Consider the following 23,475-nt stretch of genomic DNA (forward strand, 5'->3'; position numbering starts at 1 on the left):
CTGGGTATAAAAAGGGCACTCTGAGTCTCTCTGAAGTAGTGAGAGGTTCACCACTCTGTGAGAGACTGTGAGTAAATAGTTCAACAGTTCAGAGTACATATCCTGAACCAAAAATAGCAGTGAATTTGTCATTACTCGGCCAAATATCATTAGAATATTCAGAGAATCTCGAGAAAGGCCCTCAGGCATCACTGCATTATAAACAGTCTTGACTCTCTAGTGGGATTTTGAGCATGGGCTCAAAATCCCTTCTTGCTCCAAAGAGGAGAGGGACCACCAGGCTTGTTATCAGTACACAGTTGAACGTTTGTTATGGTATGGGGGTGCATAAGTGCCGATGGAATGTGTAGCTTACACATCTGGTAAGGCACCATGGATTTACGGAACCATTTATTTAGGTTTTGCAGCAAGATATGTTGCCATTCAGAAAAGGCTTTTTCCAGAGAAGACCTTACTTATTCAGCAAGATAATGCCAAACCCCATTCTTTGCATGCAATACAACAGCATGGTTCTGTAGTAAAAGAGTCCTCATGCTAAATTAGCCTTCATGCGGATCCCACTTGTCACCCATTGAAAACATTTGATGCGTCATGAAGCAAAAAACATGATAATGGAGATCCTGATCTGCTGAAATCCTGTATCAGACAAAAATGGAACAACATTCCACTTTCAGATCTCCAGAAACTGGTCTTCTTGGTTCCCAAATGTTAACAAAGTATTGTTAAAATAAGAGGTGATGCAACACTCTGGTAAACATGCCACTGTCACAACTATTTTGAAATCTGTGACTGGCATAACATTTAAAATAAGCATGCTCATTATTTTTAGGCTTCAACATTTGATATGTTGTCTTTTCACTATTTTAAATTGAATATTGGAGTTTAAATGATTTACAGACCATCTAGTTGTGTTTTTATTAACATTTCCACAGCATCCTAGCGTTCCATAATTAGGTTTTTAAATAAAAGAACACATTTAAACTAACAGATTCATAAATATGTATATGGTCAAACAAAAAAAAAGTTTCATGGCAGAATCCAAATAGTCCTTGACTTTAAACTGAGAAAAACAAAAGCTACATCTGTTACATTCCAAACCACTGGAGCCTCAGTGTAACATCAGCTGAAGTGCTGCAATAGCTCAAGCTATGGACTATTAAAATGCAGTTAGTGGCTCAAGTACACACTGCAAGGCCTAAAAGCAGCTTTTATGAAGGGGCTACTTCTGACAGCTTTATTCATTATCCTACTGTAGCATAATCAGATTAACCTGGACTTGTTAGAGAGGCTTTCACAAGTGAAGGATATTCTTTTATATATGTTGTACCATTCCAACCATCACATGGTCTGTATCTTTCACAAATGTTAAGTGTTTTTTTGTCTTCAATGTTTGTATCTGAGCTCCACTGACAATTTAAAGCGTTTTTTTTCCAACTTTTTGTTTCCATAGCTATTGCTACACCTTATTAATGCTATTGCATGTCAAAATTTTGAAATGTAGCTATGTATGAACAAAAACATGGACATAGGCTCAGTGACAACTCCCATTGGTCTCTGAATCAGTGTTTTGAAGCCAATGGATGGCAGCCACCATATTTGAAATGCTGACTCAACTTAACTCTTGATCGAACTAACAACAGACAAAGTGGTGGAGATGAGGCGTGCCTATAGCTTCATTGCTATCAGCTACTCTGTACCTACCTGTCAGTCAAGCCAGTTGGGGCCCTAATTATGCCAAACTCGTAACCTCAATATCTTTGAAACAAATGAGTTGTCAAACAAGTTCAACACTGCAGTTTGTGCGGATAGAGAAATTAGCTGTTCAAACCGTTTTTGAACCAGGCTGTAGACGTGTTTATTTCTGCTGTTCAGATGAGCTCTTATGAATTGATATGCATGTGGCTTCCAATGCTTTTGCAGCCAACTTCAGAGGGACCCTCAAGGAACTGTAGTTTGTAGCACCTCAACATTGTCTCATTTATGTCTCAAGACCGGATGTTGCCATTGAGAATGTTTGTAATTGAGAAATAGATTTGACCACATGGTCTGTCTTAACTGGATTATGATTATTAACAAGGGCATACTTTTGCCTGTTTCTGCCCCTCTGGTTCCAATGCTCCTTTAAATGAATTCAAAGGTTATTGGTTGTTGTTTGAAGAGAAAATGTTTGTATTTTCTATCCACAGATCCCGCAGCCTTCATCAGTCATACTCTATAAACAGCAACGTTTTCCAGTTACTTTGAACTGGGTTTCTATTGTCTCCCTGTCACGTCCCATCGCTCCCTGTGATTCTTCTCATTAGTTGTCCGGGTAACGAAGGCTTGTGGCGGTCCGTCGCTATGTTATTAAATAGAGAGTCATTTGTATCAGACAGCGCAAGAACTGTCAGAGAATTTGTGGGGGAGAAGGAGAGGAAGCCAGTTGGTTAGTGGGAACTTTTGGATTGGGAAGGGGGTCATTTTCTGTGGTGTGTCTGCCGCTGACTGGAAAGTGAACACAACAAATGAGAATATTCTGTCGTCATGGCAACACAAAAAATGCCAGCAAACCCCTATGTCTAGGAAGAGAATACAGCACTAGTCAAAGTATGCTTCCCGTAATGCTTATCACATGCTTTGAAGCAACCGCTGCATATTTTGGATGACCAATGCCATATCTTTTGAGCCTTCTTATTTACCTCTTAAAATGTAGTGGATGTGAACATGTTTGCATACAGAGGTTGCTCTTAAGCAGACTTTTATTTCTCCTACCAGACATCCTGTTTTCCTTGACTTGTTGAGGGAATCTTTGTGTGAAAACATTGTAGTGCTGTGTCATTGATGCTCCATGCATTCTGTTTTAAAAGCCTTGTAAGTCTTATGTAAATAGCCTCTGTTTTTTGCCTTTGGCGACTTGCTGAGAGAGCCTTGTTGGCGGAGTGGGACTGACTGTGTCATTGTCTCTGCTGTCCCATGTTATGATAGGTGTCATCTCAGCAGAGCTTTGACTTAAGACGTGTACTGTTATCAGGGTTCGACACCACTGATGCTGCCTCCTGCAGTCCCCCACACCATCCCTCACTTTAAAAGCCATTATGTGACTGGATGCTCCATTACTTACATCCTCTCTAAACGCCTATTTAATTAGCACATGGGTAGTCTACAGTGTACATCTGCTGCTGGCAAGGATTAATTTCAAAGACATAGTTGTATGAGAAGTATAAAATAAAAGATAAAATGGCTGTTTCAGACAGAAAAAGACCTCCTGTGGGAGAAAGTGCGAGCAGATTTTCTCATTACTTGCACTCATGTGAAGCTGTAAAATAGATAACTGTAAAGTAAACCTTAAAGTTCCTTTGAATCCTCATACTTTATGTAACTGAGCATTTTTCACAAATGTGTAATTAATTAGGTTTTCTGTATTACTGTATGAGACAAACAGCCCCTCTCAAGCAGTTTTTTTGATAAATGTGTGATTACGCTGAGCAACAACTCAACAACTGCTCTAAAGTTTAAAATGGAGCTAAATTCTTTGCTTTATAGAGTATCTTCATGTTTCTATGGCTTCTGTTAATGAAATGTGGCAAGATACACAAGGTCAGGCATCCGACTACCCTAATGGTGCTGAGATTACAGCTCGGTGGTGGGGAAATTAAAAACCTGTGGGGCTTCAGTCAGACCTACAAGGTTAATATCATCAAAGCTACATTAATTAAATGACTAAATTGCTCTCTCTATTGTAGGCTTCATGAGCAGAAGGTTATTTCTTCCTGTGGATATTGTTCCAACATTACATTGATGCTATTTAGGTGTGCTGTTGCAGTTTGTTTGGGCTGTAAGCCAGATGCTGTGGCATCCACCTCCAAAAGTCTCTAATGGGACTTGGCGTCTGGATTAAATATTGGCACAATATAATATTGGCACTTTACTACTCTTTCAATCTGTGTGAAGTCCAATTTTAGAAGGAAAGTAATTAAGAGAGGTCCAATCTGAGGCTGCAGCAAATGAAGTCAAGCAGGAAGACTAAACAAGTCCAAACAAAAGCTGAGGATTCATTTCACTGAATAACATTACTTTAGGAAACAACATATAAAAGATTATTTAGAACTTTTTCCTTTGTTACGTTTAAAACATTTTAATTATACATATAATTTAATTTTAACTATAAATGTTCAAAACAAAAGATTGTTTTCATTCACCCACCAATTCTCGTTCCTTCATTGGTTTCTGGTACAACAATCAATCAATCTTTATTTACACAGCCCCTAATCATACAACATATTTTAACCCAAGATGCTTTACAGACAGAGCAGGTCTAGACTGTACTTTATGTTATATTATTAACAAAGACCCAACATCAAGGCAGGATAAGATCTAGTCCCATCTCACAGACAGAACTCAGTCTTATCTCATCTTAATCCACCATTAGCAGAGCACTTTGCAGCATTTAGCAAGTTACGGCCGCAAGGAAAGACTTCCTTTTAACCGGCAGAAACCTCGAGCAGAACCAGACTCAACCCGTGTTTGGGTTGGAAAGAGGGATACAGGGAGATTAAGAGAGAGAAAGTTGACAGTGGTGAGACGGATAGAAGTAGTTGTAGCAGCAGGCAGTCTATGGCAGAGACTCAGAGGAACCTATGAGACAAGGGAGCTCAGGGACTCCAGAAAGGTCTATGGTTAGTAACTTTTAAGAGACAGGAAGAGTTAAAGTAAGTGATAGGCAGACAGAGGAGAGAGAGGGGAAAGATAAGATCCCAGTGTCAGTTCCCTTGGCCGTCTAAGCCTAAAGCAGCATAACTAAGAGCTGGTCCAAACCTGAGACAGCCCTAACAACAAAGAATTGATTTCAAATCTGCACTAAATACTTAGCCCATGCACGGCCCTCACACACACATTGCAAAGTTATTGAGCCCTTGTTATGGCAGTCAGAAAATGTTCATCTGATCGAGGCATTTTTCTGTTTGATGTGCTGACTTTGAATCCACGGGTGGCTTCTTTGAAGATAGTTGCCTTTAAATTTTTTAACTGTCTTCCCCAGTAAGATATATGAAGCTTAGTTTGTTAAATAGTGAGTCCATTGTGTATTTAAATGAGCTTTTAGCCGTTTTAAAAACAGACTGGAATTAATATTGATGCTTCTTTACAACCTGCAAAATCAGTGAAAATACCATTTCTATACTGTAATATTTAATGCCTGTATGCCTGATGGGAGGTATGGCTTGCCTTTTCACAGGGGATGCAAAAACTGATTCAAAACAAAACTCCCTCACTGGAGCTTTAAAGCAGCTGCTGAAATCTAATTCCTGCTTTTTTTTTAAAGTGCTATACATAATTATTAGCTGTTGCATTGTTATTATTGCTATTACAGCTTATGCAGCAGCTTAATCAAAGCAGGTCACATAACCATATGCCAAGCTGTCAATCAGAAGAAAGCAAAGACCAATCCTAGCAGCTATTCAGGTCACTGACAATCCTGAGAAAGCAGGGGAGCCCATACATGTCAGCAGGTCTCCACAGCAATGTTGTCATGGTGTTTTATAAGTAACAAGGTCATTAGTGAGACATTTTAACATGTGTACACTCTCACACAATCAGGGTTCCTGCTGAAATGCTGTGCCTGTTGCTTGCTTACTGTTACTTGGATGCAGCACAGACACTGTAGCTGCATCTTTTCATTTGCTTACACTGTTTAGAACAAGTAACTCCTAATAATTATTACAGTCACTTGTATTTCCAGCTCATAGTCACATTCTCATATATACAGTCATGGCCAAAAGTTTTGAGAATGACACAACTATTAATTTTCACAAAGTCTGCTGTTTCAGTTTTTATAATGGCAATTTGCATATACTCCAGAATGTTATGAGGAGTGATCAGCTCAACTGCAATTAATTGCAAAGTCCCTCTTTGCCTTGAAAATGAACTTTATCACCAAAAACACATTTCCACTGCATTTCAGCCCTGCCACAAAAGGACCAGCTAACATAATTTCAATGACACACAGGTGTCACACACATTAACACAGGTGTGGGTGTTGATGAGGACAAGGCTGGCGATCAATCTGTCATGATTGAGTGACTGGACGCTTTAAAAGGAAGATGGTGCATGACACCATTGTTCCTCATCTGTTAGCCATGGTTACCTGCAAGGAAACACGTGCAGCCATCATTGCATTGCACAAAAAGGGCCTAACAGGGAAGTTTATAGCAGCGAGTAAGATTGCACCTCAGTCAACCGTCTATCGAATTATCAAGAACTTCAAGGAGAGAGGTTCAATTTTTGCCAAACAGGCTCCAGGGCGCCCAAGAAAGTCCAGCAAGCGCCAGGACCGTCTCCTGAAGGTGTTACAGCTGCGGGATCGGGCCACCACCAGTGCAGAGCTTGCTCAGGAATGGCAGCAGGCAGGTGTGAGTGCATCTGCACGCACAGTGAGGCGAAGACTTTTGGAGGAAGGCCTGGTGTCAAGGAGGGCAGCAAAGAAGCCACTTCTCTCCAGTAAAAACATCAGGGACAGACTGATATTCTGCAGAAGGTACAGGGACTGGACTGCTGAGGACTGGGGTAAAGTCATTTTCTCTGATGAATCCCCTTTCCGATTGTTTGGGGCATCTGGAGGAAGGCTTGTTCGGAGAAGACGAGGTGAGCGCTACCATCAGTCCTGTCTCTTGCCAACAGTGAAGCATCCTGAGACCATTCATGTTAGGGGTTGCTTTTCGGTCAAGGGAGTGGGCTCTCTCACAATCTTGCCTAAAAACACAGCCATGAATAAAGAATGGTACCAGAACGTCCTCCGAGAGCAACTTCTCCCAACCATCCAAGGGCAGTTTGGTGATGAAGAATGCCTTTTCCAGCATGATGGAGCACCTTGCCATAAAGCAAAAGTCATAACAAAATGGCTCAGGGAACAAAACATTAAGATTTTGGGCCCTTGGCCAGGAAACTCCCCAGATCTTAATCCCATTGAGAACTTGTGGTCAATCCTCAAGAGGCGGGTGGACAATCAAAAACCCACAAATTCTGACAAACTCCAAGCATTGATTATGCAAGAATGGACTGCCATCAGTCAGGATTTGGTCCAGAAGTTGATTGACAGCATGCCAGGGAGAATTGCAGAGGTCTTGAAAAAGAAGGGTCAACGCTGCAAATATTGACTTATTGCATGAATTCTGTGTAATTCTCAATAAAAGCTTTTGATACTTATGAAATGCTTCTAATTGTATTTCATTATACCATAGAAACATCTGACAAAAACACCTAAAAACCCTGAAGCAGCAGACTTTGTGAAAATGTAATATTTGTGTCATTCTCAAAACTTTTGGCCATGACTGTAGTCTCATCTAGTGATCACAATGAGTCAGGTAATTCACCATGTTTTTTTATTTTGAGCAGTCATGTCCTCATTGACCTACAGTTACCTACCTGCTGCAGGCAGTGCTGTATGTAAGCAGGTGTCTGGCTCACATAGCTGGATTCAGGACTATGTGAGTCCTGCTAATGCCCTGTCAAAGAGTGTTTTCCTCCTGAGGCCTCTGAACACTCCACCAAACACTCTTTCACTTTTGACCACTGAAAGGATGAAAGGTCTTAAGACTGTGCTTGAAGGTGAAAACCCAAAGTGGATACTGCTTTTAATGAAAGATATAAGGAGTTATATTTCAGCATGTCATATGAGCTGCTATGGTGAGCCACTCTCGATTAGTCTTTTATAAGATAAAGTCCAGCTAATTAAGAGCAGCCTCTCCCATATCCTCACTCTTTGCTTTTCTCCCACTTCCTCTGCCCCGCCTCCACTCTCCCAGCCCTCCTTCCGCTCTCTGTTGATATCTTCTCCTCCCAGCTGGCCCCCCTGGAGGCAGACAGCATCCTTATGATGCACCACACTTGGCATATATATCCTCTGGTTATCGAGCGGAGAGCAAAGCAGGCTCTTCACATGATTGATGAGCAAATGGGATTTTAATTCAGTTACTCAGTCGTCACCCTCTGGCCATATCTGCATGTCAGCCTCCCTATTTGGAAACCTTCTTTATTGGGAACAATGAGGGAGTAGGAGCCAATTTTTCAACATGCTAGCTCCTCTGTCTCTGTGATAATCTTGTGGATTGCTCATTATTGTGAAAGTGCTTTTCTTGACACTCCTTTTAAAATCAACAAAATACTCAAAGCTTTTTTTTTTTTGGGTAACATTTAGTTTACATAACTCCCAAATTATTACTAGACAGAACTTCTATATAGTTCTATGTATTTGCTATCTAAGAAATTATAAGAAAAATAAAATTAAACACTTAAAGTTGGGCTTACAGCCACATTTATTCAATATATAATAAAGTGCAACAATATTTTCGTCTGCCATAAATTCAGCAGTAACTACTATCTATTGATGACTGACTTGCATTTAACCTCTGTTTAAACCTAGCTATCTTCTTGAAACATATGGCTGTGAAAGCCATTTACCAAAGGCTCCATCAAAGCACTAAGATGCCTTCTATTATCATACTTAACTCCTGTTGCTGCTACATCTTACAGTGACCTTTAATAGCTTTAATAGCTTTAACCATTAAATACGCACCCAGAATGCCTCTGCCTGCCTTATTCTATCAAGTGAGCTCTCAGGACGGGATTCACACGCCTAAAGCTTCGGTCCACACAACTGCAGTGGCATACTTTCTCCCTCACCTCCATTGGTATCTTTCTGTGCAGATTGCTGAGGTTTAATTTGCCTAGCTTTTGAGACATCTGTCGGTGACATTTCTGCTAGTGGCCCTAGACAAAGTCAGTATATGTAATTAAGTTTGTGCTGCTCACAGCATGTAAAAAATTACATTAAAGATTAGAGAGAAACATGTTTTTCCATAAAAAGCCTCACTGCTTCAATGTACAGTTGTCACTACTCTCTTCCAGAGAATGGTTATGATGTCTAATCTGCAAGCCTTTGTAGTGTTGCCACCATAAGCTAACCACATTTTTTCTAATGCTGCAGATTCATTCTCATCTCCTCCTCCTGTTCTTTGTCTCAGCCTGTGAAACTTTTCAGGGTCTTGCTAGAGCAGGGATAAAATAAAGATGAACAAAGCACAGAGCTTTAGAAGATAGCTTTGCATTGAAGAGACAGAACCAAGGAGCCAATTTAAAAACTTGTATGTAATCTGAATAAAGGAGTTTCTTCTGGGAGAGCTTTCTACTTAGATAAGTACTATAGACAAGAAAATAATTCTTTTATCATTTCTTCCAAGCCCTCTTAATTAATAGATGCTTTTGATTAATGTTAGTTTGTATGGTTTATATATTGAGCTTGATGTTGATTTTAAGGCGTTGAGGGTTTTGGGTTGGCTTAGGTTAAACAGTCAGCCTTACAGGTTTTTCTTTCAACCCTAACAGAAATGATATAACTGAGAACTTCTTTATCTTCATTCTTAGGGTAAGATGGTGAAAGGGATGGGAGGAGCCATGGATCTGGTGGCAAGCGCTGGCACCAAAGTGGTTGTCACCATGGAGCACTCGGCCAAGGTTTGTATACATGAAGCAGTGCACGCATGTTGGTGTGCTTCTGCCATGCCTGTTCTAACCAATGTTTCCTTTCCCTAAAGACCTGTCTCAGGAAATGAGGATTAAATTGGCAATTTTCTTCTCCTGTGTAGTGCCTTGGCTAGCACACCTCATATCTGCTTCCACGATAATGAGTGTGAGTGTTATGACTGATTAAAGATAATTCCGTTAATAGATTGCTTAAATGCGTCTTTACCAGAGAGCACCAGCACAAGCTCATCCTGATGAGGTAGAGCGCACAAACCATCTCCTAGTTCTTCCTCTTCTTCTCTGGATGATTTCAGATTCTAGAATTAGACTCAGTGTTTCAGGAGGGCGGATTAGACTTGTGCTGCAGCTACAGCTGATTAACCACACTGGGCTGATCCAACCGATCAGTTTACTGTTGGAAAGTCAAAACTGGTATGATGCAAAGGCAACGTAACATTCAGCATTCAAAGACGCATGCTGTTTTGTCCTAATGGGTGCATGTCTGGCGCCCAGCTATGTTCCAGATGGTGCAGCAGGTGAACATAAATCTACTGCCTTGAAGCCTGTTTTCATTTATAATAGGGGGAAGCCTGTGTGATGTATGATGGCTGCCTCTTAGGCAGCTTCACAGCCGTTTGGATGTGTGCTTTTTCTTAACTCGCAGGGGAAACTGAGGCACACATATACAATGTGGAATATTTATCCGTTACCCTGTGGAGAAGCATGGGTGGACATAACAAACTGCAGCCCAGGATAAATTAAATATTAAAGCAAAGTCCCTGGGTGTATAAAAACACTGGAATAAGTGCATGACTCCTTTCTTTTAACCAACTACCCTTTTCTTGCAGGGGGGAAAACACAAGATATTGGACAAATGCATCCTGCCTCTGACAGGGAAGCAGTGTGTGGATCGGATCATCACAGAAAAGGTGTGTTTAACCATCAGTCTAATGTATATATAAAGAGTTTACACCATATGTTTAAAACCTATATTCTAGTTATACCCCATTTCAAAAATAGTGGATGGATTGGCATGTTCTGTGTGTATGGATGGTTGAGCCATCAGTCATAAACCTCCACTGCTTACTCTGCATAGACAGAGCCAATGAGTTAGCAATGGCTGTGCAGTATGCATGACCTTTTGTGATAATCACACAGTCATTATAAATGTGTTTGATTAACTATTACCTGCTTATTAACAACATCACCTCATTGAGCGGATTCCTTCTCTGTTGATTGTGAGTCACATCCAGCTAATCCTCCTGATGGATTGATCTAAATGCGTTTATCAAGGCTTTACCTTCCTGACAGCTTTAAGTCTATGACGAGCTGAAGGCTTTTTTTCACTTCAGTTCATTTAAATCGTGGTCCAGTGTTTTTTAGTTGAAGACTGGCTTCTACCTTGTAAATTATTGGGTACACTTTCCAACCTTCCAGTCAAAACTGATGGGATGAATATACAAAGATTACATTTGGCGGTGGGATGGTTTTACATTCTTATTTTATCACTACTAATAATGATGAGTGAGGCACACAATGAGCCCAACACACAGATCACACGTTGTATCTTTATCTTTATTAACTCATCTTCACACATACAAACACGTAACCAATCACACTGTAGCTGATAAGCAGGTGTGTTGGTTCAGAGCAGCACGGGTAGATGGAAATTACTTTTATTGAATCAACCCTAATTCAATCATTTTATATTTGTGCAGAGGCATGATATCGATTTACTTGTGTTTTTCCATCCTTTTTTTAATTTTCACGTTGAGGGTTGGGTTTCCCTACAATAATGAGTTTATGAGCAATGCTCCCACCCCTGCCTCTGGGCTTTTTTTTATAATGATGCTGGTGGTATTGATGTTGTGGTCTCTCTGGTGAAATTCTAAGCAGATCTTTGTAAAAATAAAATGTATTGTTATTATTAAGTTAAAGTTTAGCTAAGATATATCTGTAAATCCTCAGACAGGGTCAAGAAGGCTTGAAGAACTTCAGAATCTGTGGCTGCAGGAGTAAAAACTTGGGTTGATTTGATTATTGTTGGGATTTAGTTCTATATAAATAGTAGTTATAAATAGTGGTTTGTGAAGATGGTGGTTGCCATATTGAAAGAGGTCGAGTTGAGGCCACAGCCTAACCACCTGGCATGCAATGACAGTGCACCCAACTGTTAGTCAAATTAGCAATGCCCCTAGTTATGCATATGTCTTAGCATTACTATAATTCAATGGCATGAATTGTAGAAACCAAAACCATTTTTGTACAATGCTGTAAGTATGATTCATTCTGCAAAAATAGGCATTTTAATTTGCCCCAATAGAGTTCCCTTTGCTATAGAGCTAAACTTAAGTGGACACTCAAGGAACTACATTTTTATTTTGCTCCTGCATTGGCTTCACTCTTCAACACCAATGGTTGCCACTTGAACTACAGTCATGGCCAAAAGTTTTGAGAATGACACAAATATTACATTTTCATAAAGTCTGCTGCTTCAGGGTTTTTAGGTGTTTTTGTCAGATGTTTCTATGGTATAATGAAATACAATTAGAAGCATTTCATAAGTATCAAAAGCTTTTATTGAGAATTACACAGAATTCATGCAATAAGTCAATATTTGCAGTGTTGATCCTTCTTTTTCAAGACCTCTGCAATTCTCCCTGGCATGCTGTCAATCAACTTCTGGACCAAATCCTGACTGATGGCAGTCCATTCTTGCATAATCAATGCTTGGAGTTTGTCAGAATTTGTGGGTTTTCGATTGTCCACCCGCCTCTTGAGGATTGACCACAAGTTCTCAATGGGATTAAGATCTGGGGAGTTTCCTGGCCAAGGGCCCAAAATCTTAATGAGCCATTTTGTTATGACTTTTGCTTTATGGCAAGGTGCTCCATCATGCTGGAAAAGGCATTCTTCATCACCAAACTGCCCTTGGATGGTTGGGAGAAGTTGCTCTCGGAGGACGTATTGGTACCATTCTTTATTCATGGCTGTGTTTTTAGGCAAGATTGTGAGAGAGCCCACTCCCTTGACCGAAAAGCAACCCCACACATGAATGGTCTCAGGATGCTTCACTGTTGGCAAGAGACAGGACTGATGGTAGAGCTCACCTCGTCTTCTCCGAACAAGCCTTCCTCCAGATGCCCCAAACAATCAGAAAGGGGATTCATCAGAGAAAATGACTTTACCCCAGTCCTCAGCAGTCCAGTCCCTGTACCTTCTGCAGAATATCAGCCTGTCCCTGATGTTTTTACTGGAGAGAAGTGGCTTCTTTGCTGCCCTCCTTGACACCAGGCCTTCCTCCAAAAGTCTTCACCTCACTGTGCATGCAGATGCACTCACACCTGCCTGCTGCCATTCCTGAGCAAGCTCTGCACTGGTGGTGGCCCGATCCCGCAGCTGTAACACCTTCAGGAGACGGTCCTGGCGCTTGCTGGACTTTCTTGGGCGCCCTGGAGCCTGTTTGGCAACAATTGAACCTCTCTCCTTGAAGTTCTTGATAATTCGATAGACGGTTGACTGAGGTGCAATCTTACTCGCTGCTATAAACTTCCCTGTTAGGCCCTTTTTGTGCAATGCAGTGATGGCTGCACGTGTTTCCTTGCAGGTAACCATGACTAACAGATGAGGAACAATGGTGTCATGCACCATCTGCCTTTTAAAGTGTCCAGTCACTCAATCATGACAGATTGATTGCCAGCCTTGTCCTCATCAACACCCACACCTGTGTTAATGTGTGTGACACCTGTGTGTCATTGAAATTATGTTAGCTGGTCCTTTTGTGGCAGGGCTGAAATGCAGTGGAAATGTGTTTTTGGAGATAAAGTTCATTTTCAAGGCAAAGAGGGACTTTGCAATTAATTGCAGTTGAGCTGATCACTCCTCATAACATTCTGGAGTATATGCAAATTGCCATTCTAAAAACTGAAACAGCAGACTTTGTGAAAATTAATAGTTGTGTCATTCTCAAAACTTTTGGCCATGACTGTATACTGGGTGCAAATCCGTCTGGACAGCTGTACAAATGCAGGCATTTTGAACAACACAGCTTCTACAGCAAAAAAGAAATTTGAAAGTAAATTACTAATAAAACTGAAACTAAGTAATCAAGTCTCCATTTGTAGTCGACTGATATCGGTTTTCAAATGGCTGATAATTAGAGATGGTGTCCATGAGTGGCTGATATCATGTTTTTTTCCATTTGATAAAAAAGAGCTGGGTTATTACTGTTACAATACCAAGCTATTGTTATTCACATTTCTCTCTAAAAGACTGGAATCAATCAGACAGTAAACATAGTATACACTCCAATGCACAAGTATGTAGTGCTCATGAAGGCATATGCCACTACGGCTTAGCTACAGTGTGCAGTTAATGCAGATGTATTTGCCAGGCTTTAGGCCACACTGAGGAAGTTTTGAAAACCTCTATGAAAGAATTGGGGAACGTCTTTTGGGTTGTCAAGAAAAGCTTCTATACATTGTTACTTGGTGTGGATTGAGTGACTGTTTGTTGTTGCGTTACCTTAAGGAACAACTTTACGCCTATAGACTGAGACGAATACCCATTTTTAAACACAATGTGTACTTTTATAAATCTTACCGCTCAATCTTTTTCAAAAAGCTTATGAAGCTTAGCCTGCAGGCAAATCTCCATCTCCACTGTCTTCATTGTAGCGTGAAGAGCTTTGTTTCTGTTCGGCTTTTGAATTTCATCAGCACTCCACAGTTTGGGTCCTGTATAATGTGAGGGCAGAATGTTAGAGCATGTGTAACCTTTTGAATATTGTCCGTGGCCACCACTATATGTTATCATATTTTGTAGCCCATACAATGAAGGAGAGGGAAAAGCCTGGGAACAGGCTATTATATTATCATTAACATCCCTCTGTTTGTGTGAATCTTAGAATCCTAGCATCCCAGGAAAAGTCAAGAAGCAGTCAGAATGATGCCTTAGATAGTGCAAGGGTGGAGCTTTCTTTTGAAGGGGAATAGGCAGACAGTAAGCAAAAGAACATGGTTGAAAAAGATACAGACAAGTTAGGATGGAGGGTAGAGGGCAGCTACAGGGAAAGGAGGAAGGTCAGGAGAGGAGGTAGAAATGCTGACTGGAAAAAACTGTGGGGGAGGCAAGACAGAAGAAAGTCCAGACAGAGTAGTGCTGGGTGCTGATGTGGTTTATGTGTTTCCATGTTTTCTGGTTAATACCATGTAAGCCTCTGGTGGTTACTGCCTCATTGAAAACCTGACTTGTCAGTGGCAAAAAGTCATGGGGCGTTTTCGTGCATTTTCTCTCCTTGATTTTCCTCCTTACTCTGCTGCTTTTGGTTGTTATTGTGCAACATTTCTCACCCAGCAGATTTCTGTCAATATCTATAAAGGTTAAAGCTCTTTCTACAGAATTGCAAACACTGGTACCACCTCTTATTCTTCATCTGTCTCATTTAATCTCCTGTTCTTTCATCTTCCTCTTCATCCATTAGAAACCTCTCTTTTCATTATATCCTCAGCTTTTTTGTGTCTTTGTAATAACTTAAATCCTTGCATTCTTTATGACCTCCTTTCTCATGTTCTTCTGTCTTCCTTACATCTATTCGGACCACAGCATCCCCTTTTCTCATTTTGAATGAATCTGATGTAATTTTTCCTCCACTGTAAATACATTGGAAAATATGTTTTCTCTGCATGACCTCAATCCTGAACAAACAGGGACTGTAACATTTTAAAAACACTTTTCCCCTCACAAACACTCCTGGCAATTACAGTCCCCCTTTTTTTGAGTGGGGAAGAAAAAGCCTCTGGAAAATTGCTGACACCTGACAGTCAGCTCGACAGCCTCTCAGATATTGCCTAAATAATTGTACCCGGCGTGAATGCTATCTCTAGCTTTTGCTGAGATTGGCATTGAAAATCAATCAACTGAGTTGCACACTAAAAGTGTTGTCATATTGACATGTTTGTCTATTTCTGTAGTCAAAGAGCTCAAGTATTAAACTGGGACTTCAGTTTCTTCTGTGCAGCAGCTCAGCAATTACTGTTAGCTCAGTTAGCTACTAGCTTGAAATACAGTTAATTGCTGCCAGACAACACAAAATAAATCTAGCATTTTGAAAGACAAAATAAAGATCAAATACCACTTTGATGTCAAAGTGTCATCTCATGCCAAACACCCGATCTACATTTCCTCAGGCCTTTTTATGAAGTCTCTTAATTAAATTTAAATGTGACTGATGTTTCCTCACTAATTTACATTCTGTGTGAGAAACGCAATGTTCCCTAAATGGCATAACTTTAAATAATGTAATGTGAAACCCCTCTGAACTCCAGAGTGCATTAAATCATTGTTCTGCATTAATTGAATTGATTGAGTTTGATCAATAAACAATGTTTACACCATTTTAGCCACAGGGGACATTCATAATATGCTTCCAATATGGCTGCCGCTGTCGATGGGCTTCAAAACAGCGCTCAGGAACAGATGGGTGACGTCACGGACTACGTCCATTATTTATACAGTCTATGGTACCTCACTATGAACCATCTGACCTGAAGAACTGCAAGAAACCTGGATTAGGTACAAGAGAAGCCTTTTTTCATACAGCAATTTAATCTAAATCTTGTCAGGAATCATCCGATTGTTTTCAGTAATTTCAAAACTGGGAGCACTACTCAGTGAATTCTGCAAGTAATGAACCTTACCTATTTAATCAAAATGAGTTTGGTTAGCCGAAAAAAATGTGGAGTACAGATTCAACCATATAAGCAAGGGAAGAACGTTAATGAAAGAGAAACTGTTGTTGCATGACATCGAGGGGAAGTTAGAGCTAAGTGAGAGCTAGCACTGCTAGTTAAAGTGGTGAAGACAGAAACAAGTTGCTATATTCACAGTTTCTCACGGCTGATTTTGCTCTAAATTAAGGTAATAAACACATCTACAACTCTACACAAACATGCAAGGAGGAGCTAAATTTTGTTTGTGTACAGCTGCTCTTCATACTGCTCGCTGTGTGTCTCTGCTATGGGCTCTGTCAGTCCCACAGCTCTCACACAGCAATGACACAACTTTTTTAATTCACAGACTTTTTGTAAAGTCTGTTTGGCGTCTCATTCAGATGCAGTTACATTTGTGCCTTAGCAGACCAACACAAAGCACATGAGGGATAGCGTGTCAAATTTGGATACCAGGACTTTCATTTTTGTTGCCCTGGTATTGAAATAGGTATTGATGTTATTGTTACTGGTATCATAATGGAGTTTAAAATTCTGGTATTGTGACAGCCCGATGTCCCTATAAATTAGAGTGGAAGTTTTGAATTGAATACTTTTGACTCAATGACACAGAAGCTGTAATCTCAGCTCTACTTTTACATTTTCAGTAATTATGTTGAAAAAAGCAAAGTGTTGCAATACAAATGGTATTGTGAGGTGCTTGCCAATACCTAAACCAATATGGCAGTGAGATCTCAGAGCTTATAATGTGTACCATTCAACAGATGTTCAGTATAAAGAAGTGTTGAAGATTTTACTTTACTATTTTACCATAAGCTGAACTCAGGTCAAAGCTGTTTAGTTACAGATTCTATGCCTTAATGTGCACCCTTTTTTTCCAGTTGAGATATTTAGAAAAAAAAAGAAATGGATGAAAAAAAGAATTGACTTTCAAAACAGCCATCACACTTAGAATCAGTAAAAACCCACAATTAGAAAGTTTGATGAGAGGAAATTATTTTCTCTTATATTGCCAGTGTGATTTCTGGAGTCCTAGCGGTATTATTTAACCAGTGAGTCATCAGAAAGAAGATCAACACTCACGACAATGACAATGTTCTATGATTGATGGTTAACACATATCAATGAAGGTAGATGTTCATTTAAAGCATAGTTGAAAATGCCCCCCTATCCATCCATTATCTTGACCGCTTATCCCGTTAGGGGTCACGGGGGGCTGGAGCCTATCCCAGCTGGCTTCGGGCGGAAGGCAGGGTACACCCTGGACAGGACGCCAACCTATCACAGGGCCAACACAGAGAGACAGACAACCATTCATGCACACACTCACACCTACGGGCAATTTAGAGTGATCAATCAACCTGAGCATGTATTTGGATTGTGGGAGGAAGCCGGAGAACCCGGAGAGAACCAACGCATGCACGGGGAGAACATGCAAACTCCACACAGAAAGGCACCCGCCCGGGCGGGGATTCGAACCAGGAACCTTCTAGCTGTGAGGCAACAGCGCTACCCACTGCACCACCGTGCAGCCCCATGCCCCCCTATAGAAAGTCAATTCTTTCATGATACTCCTATACTATACGTTTGTTAATAATCTCACAGGATGTTGAAGTTACGTGCAAACAGATTATATGATCACCGGTTAATACCACAACTTTGATATACTTTCTACAGTGTTAGGCAGTATATCATCCACTGTTAATACACTGGAGGTAAAACTGATTAGTATTAGAAGTGTGATATGAAATGAAAACTTTTTCACTCAGAAACTTTTTGGCTTGATAAAAAACATACAACACCCAAACAACTAAACCCTGGAGCCCTTTGTTATTTTGCCATTAACACCAAGTACCAAATTACTTGTGGGCTGTGAGAATATTATTATTGTTGTGATCACTGGAAGAAACTATCAACATTAGAAAATAAGTTCCTATAAAAGTTGCCTTTAATAAGCTTGATAATTGTTATTCCACGTTTGTTTTCCTTTGCTAGCTCTACATGATTAAAATAGCTGTTGCAAAATGAAAGGAGGATTTATAAATAAACAAACTAAGACTGTTTTTCCCCCATCCATAAACACTTATAAAGATGACATAAAAAACAGAATATACTTCTTTGTCCAAGATGATTTGAGGGGATGGTAATTCCAGTGTTGTCCTATTAGTGCTGCGATGATTTGAGATCCAGGGTGGGAGGAAACCTGTTGCCTCAGGCAGTGTCTCTGCTGCTTCTCTGTATGCTTGAACCATTTTACCCACCAGGTTGCCATTTCTTTTCCCTTAACCACAGCTATCCTTGCTCACTCGGGGCATTGCCGTTAAAATGATCAATTGCTAAATATTTTTGTATACAACATTAGTGTCGAGTAAATTGCCCATAGTGCTTTGCTGCAGTGATGGTTCTACATTAAAAAAGTTGCTCCTTTCAACAGCTATTTAGGGGATTATTTAAGAAAAAAAGTCACTGCTCACTCATTCACAAATGAGGCAGAACAACTCCTGAATTATTCAATCATCGTAATGGGCCCAGAGAAGTATTATCCATGGCATTTTCCATAATGAAAGCAGTGCCAATGACAGCGAATATAATTGCGGCAACCAAATTGAAATTCTTTTATGGTCCTACTGTGAGTTTTTGTCTGAAATGACTCAAAAAAACAGCACCTTGTAATTGCTGTAGTGCACTGACAGGATACTGGGCGTGCTATTGCAGTTTATTTGTTGGAGGGTAAATGCTAATTTTTACTCTGTCTCTCTTTTGTATTCACATTCGTCTAAAGCAGTGAGTGGGCTGAATGATGGCGGCTTTTTGTTGTAACATGACTATCTGCCCACTCCTCGCTAGACAACACATGGGTCAGACTAGCAGCGTCTTACTGACTATCTGGCATCAATCTGGTTAATGATGATGGTGAGTTTGGGGACAGAGAAGAAAGGTGACTCAACAGTATCGCAGTAGAAAGGCTGCTCTGCAAAGCACAGCATGTTTTTTTATATTAAATTGGGATTTCAGAAACTGGGTCAGTCTGTAGCTAATTGCTTAAAAAGAGCTATAAATGCTTGATATCTTGACACAAAACGATCTTAGTTTATCAAACTCGGAGCCAGCATTGACATTTCACAGCACTACCAATATTCAAAATGTTACAGCACCTATATGCAGCATCACTCACTTTTTTGACGAATCCTAAATTATCCTCATTCACTAGCGACGCCAGTCTCGATTAGGGATGCATGTCATTTTTTGTGTTACCCACAGACCCTTTTTCCATGTGACATTCTATCTGTCTTGCTATATGGGAGTGAGATATCTGCCTCCTGCCCTGTCGCTGTGTGTGCGGTCCTAATGAGCTGAAAGTCCTGGCGGGCTTCGTCTGGATGTGACTGTGGCTCAGCCTGTCAGTCCCTGCTGAGAGAAGCAACAGGAACCAGCTCGGCTGTGTGCCTGGCCTGTCTTCATAGAGTATTTTTTGCATGGTGTGCATAAATAGGTATAATGATATTGACCCAGATTCAGTTCTAAAGGCTTATTGTATAAGCTGTTCTGTATGTACACCTAGCTAATGTGTTATGTCAGACATGTGTTGAGGAAAAGCAGTCTGTTGGCTGAAAACATCACCAGGTTCAGTTTGCAACACCAACCCTGACTGATATCTTTGGAATCTTAAGCTAGATAGAACTGTTGATAGAGGAAGGGAATTATTGTACTTACAACAGGTACCTGAGAATCATGTAACTGATAGTATTCATGGACAGATTTAAAGCTCCTGTGATGAGTGTTTAAGTGACTTTGATACATCAAAAAAGCAAACAAGACCATCAGCCTCATGGTGCGTTCACACCAAAAGCGATTAAAATCATTCGCGAATGAATTACATGTAAAGTCAATGCAGAGCCGCAGGTAGACGTGAGTAGTGGTCTGGCGGCGCATATCCCGTGGATTGGCGACGCGCGTACAGGGCGAAATCATTCGTGCGAATGATTCGCGAGAGTTGAAATATCTGAACCCCAGCGAATCCAGAGCGGCGCGATAGCCAATCAGTGTGCAGATCACCCGGTGACGTGTGTTGTGTGACGTATGGACCAGCGGAGATTCCCTCATCTGGAATATATGAGACACTTTGATTCTATCACTGTGTAGCTTCCCCAAACTCTGTGACTCTAAAGTCTGTTGTTATGGGATCAGGAATAAACAGAAGCTCACTGTGAGGACAGACATTGAGGGCAGAGAGTGAGGAGGGTTATGTGGTGAGTTGTGAAAACGTTGTCTGTCACTTGAATCCTGCTATCGGTTCTAGTAGGAAGTTAGCTCTGCCCCCTTTAGCATAACCGGCTTCTCCATTCAATGTCCCCTAGTTCAACCTTGTTACTGCGGTCAAGCCAGCCTCCACTTCTGCAACGATAGTCAAGCCAGCCTCCACCGTATTCTGTTTGATGACAACAGACAGCTGGGGCGTGGGAACCCCCCTCCCTCTTGTGTATATTCGCGTCTTGGCACTCATTTACACCTCACACACGGTTTTGACGCACGAATTGAGCGAGTAAACACAAAACATTCTCGCGTCTATATTCGTGCGAATAGTGCAATCGTTCGCGTTTGGTGTGAACGCACCATAAGATAAAGCAGCAAAGAGATGAAGTTCAGGTCATCGCCAAACCCCATAGCAGAAAGCTCCAATGCCTCTGACCAACCTGTCATTGAAATCAGCCACGCCCCTGATTATGTGTGCATTATACATAACTCTTAGCACTCTTATTCAACCCTGAACAGTTGTCGAAATTATATAAATGAGCTGTAGAGACCAACCCCATTTTTTCACAATGCTGAAAACATGTTTAATTTTGCTGATAAAATTAAGCAATTAAATATTGACTCCTACTGGGTCTCCTTTGCTTTTGGAACCAGCCTCAAGTGGACACTTGAGATAGATCTTGAAAAGTGGAGGAGCTGCAGGGTTTTGCCCTTACGCATCGGCTTAATGTTTTTTTTAACACCACAGGTTGCAGCTTTGCAAAAGTCTTCCAGTAATGAGTCATAAATGATCAAGTACAGGTTTTGCTTCTTGAGAGACTACCCCAATTTTCAAGAGCCTCTAATCATGGAAAATTGTCAGGAGTAGCAACAGTGCAGAGGATGAAGACTTTATCACTGACAGAGGCCCTAATAAAATAATTGAGTATTCATGGTAGGGAAGTAGTGGGGCCCCATGTGATATTTTTCATGGGGCCAAAAAATCGGTGGTAGCACCCCTGGTCCTAAACACAGAAATGGCAAACATGTCTTTTTGTTTTTATTCTTTTCGAAGACAGAAAAGAAAATACTCTCTGCTTGGATCCTTTTCCAGTATTTTGCAGTAATATGTCTTAAAGTGTAAATGACAAGTCTAGCAGAATTTTTCTCGCCAGTTTTCTGAAGTTTTGCTTTCCTGATTGATATGTATGGCCATCCACAGAATTTCATAACTCTTACATCTCTTAATATCCTGGATCCTCTTTCTGAACTCTGGATACACTGTTTAGGACATGTTTTGCACTTGTGAAGGTTTGTACATACAAAGAACAGCTCCTCATTGTGAACAAATACGAACACCTGAATAACCACGGAATATAGAGAAACATTTTTGATTGTTTGATGACTGTCAACTATGTTTGCTGAATAGATAAACTTAACCTTGGACAGTGCTTTTGAATTCTAACTCAATAATTCCTCTTTTTATTTTTATTTTTCTCTTTTTGTTTCAAATATTAAAGGAGTGCAACAATATAATATAATTGCCCACTGTTTTCTAGTGGTCCAGAGATTCAAGGACCACTCTGTGAGGTGTGTCATGGATGTGTCATCAAAAATTGCAATGTTTTTTATCATCGGTGGACGACACTGAAGTGGTGCTCTGCCAGTCTGCCTGTGGCCATGATGTTATTTGTGGTGTTTTGCTCTCTTTTAGGTCACTGTCATAATGGAGGTTCCCCCTCATCCTTGTCTATAACCCCTGTGACAAAAAAAAAGAGTTTAAACCCCACATTTAAGGAAAAGCTCTTGTACATCATGTTGTTTTGTGTCTTTACTCTCCTTTATCTGTCTCACCCTGAACATCTCATCCTTTTTGTTCCCTGTTTTTCTGCCCTGTTTCTGCTCACCAGGCTGTGTTTGATGTGGATAAGACAAAAGGCCTGACTCTGATAGAAGTGTGGGAGGGGCTGACTCCAGAGGATATCAAGGCATGCACTGGCACTGAGTTTGAGGTAAGTAACCTAACAGTTTAGCCACCAGCACTATATTTGATTTTCAAACTTCAAACATTGTAACCATGACACATCCCTCTGATCTGTCCATCCCATAGGTGTCTCCTAACCTGAGGCCCATGCAGCAGATCTAGAGGAGCTTTTGAGGGATCTTAGAAGTGTTAGTGGCTCTCATTTTATCTCTGCGTGGTACACAGCTGTTGATTTAGCAGCCTGAGACTGGTCAAATAAGCTAATAAACCAGACATGCTATGTTCAGTTCCTTGGTAATCGGCATGCAAACCTCAGAAGGATTTAATGCTCACTTACATTCACTGACAGGGATTCACATGATCCAAAATGCATGAGTATTTTTTTTTGTGATGTTTTCTGACAAAAAGGGAAATTACTTTGCTGCCTATCACACCGTTAAGTTATTAACTTTGTTCTAATGTTTGTAAAGCTGTTACTAAAAATCTATCAGAAAATTACACAAAAAATCTGGGAATATTCTTAATACTGTATGTCTTCCAAGACTACTCCACCTATGAAGACAAGGGATGCTGATATTTGAAGATGAATTGTATTAACTGTAGATAGATAAGTTACTGAAACATGCACTCAAGAGCCGAAATGTAATGAAGAAAACATTTGTGTGCTGCCAGTCAGGTTAATTTTTAATTCAATACTAAAACAAATATGTATTTAGTTGTTTAAAATTGTGCCACAGAATGTGAAGGAATGTAAGATGTCTGTTTTCTTTCATTGGGAAAATAAGCAGGATGTAAAATATCACCTGACTGTAGTATGTTTGTAATAATAAGCTCTGCCATAGTGAGGAAATGTTAAGAGTCTCTTCTCTCAGCCTCACATGTATCAGAGTCGACAGTAGTTGAGCTAGAAAAAATGAAGCCTTAACATTTTGTACACAGACATTTACCATCCTCTTTCTTCTCTTTGTACAGAAATAAAATACAGTCGTGTGCTGAGCTAAAAACTGAAATGTTGTTTTTTCTGTCTAAATTTCA

The 23,475-nt window shown here is 40.4% G+C and overlaps 1 protein-coding gene across 1 annotated transcript in view; it reads left to right on the top strand.

The window, feature by feature from the left end:
- oxct1a (3-oxoacid CoA transferase 1a) overlaps positions 1–23,450 on the top strand; it is a 52,912-nt gene extending 29,462 nt beyond the window's left edge. Inside the window, exons 14-17 of the mRNA XM_034691956.1 lie at positions 9,397–9,486; positions 10,344–10,424; positions 22,367–22,468; positions 22,567–23,450. Coding sequence (XP_034547847.1) covers positions 9,397–9,486; positions 10,344–10,424; positions 22,367–22,468; positions 22,567–22,602 — 309 coding nt within the window. The 3' untranslated portion in view covers positions 22,603–23,450. The remainder of the gene's footprint in view (positions 1–9,396; positions 9,487–10,343; positions 10,425–22,366; positions 22,469–22,566) is intronic.
- The last annotated feature ends 25 nt before the right edge of the window (positions 23,451–23,475 follow it).

This window comes from Notolabrus celidotus, chromosome 9 (genome assembly GCF_009762535.1).
Source record: "Notolabrus celidotus isolate fNotCel1 chromosome 9, fNotCel1.pri, whole genome shotgun sequence".
In the NCBI taxonomy this organism is placed as follows: Eukaryota; Metazoa; Chordata; class Actinopteri; order Labriformes; family Labridae; genus Notolabrus; species Notolabrus celidotus.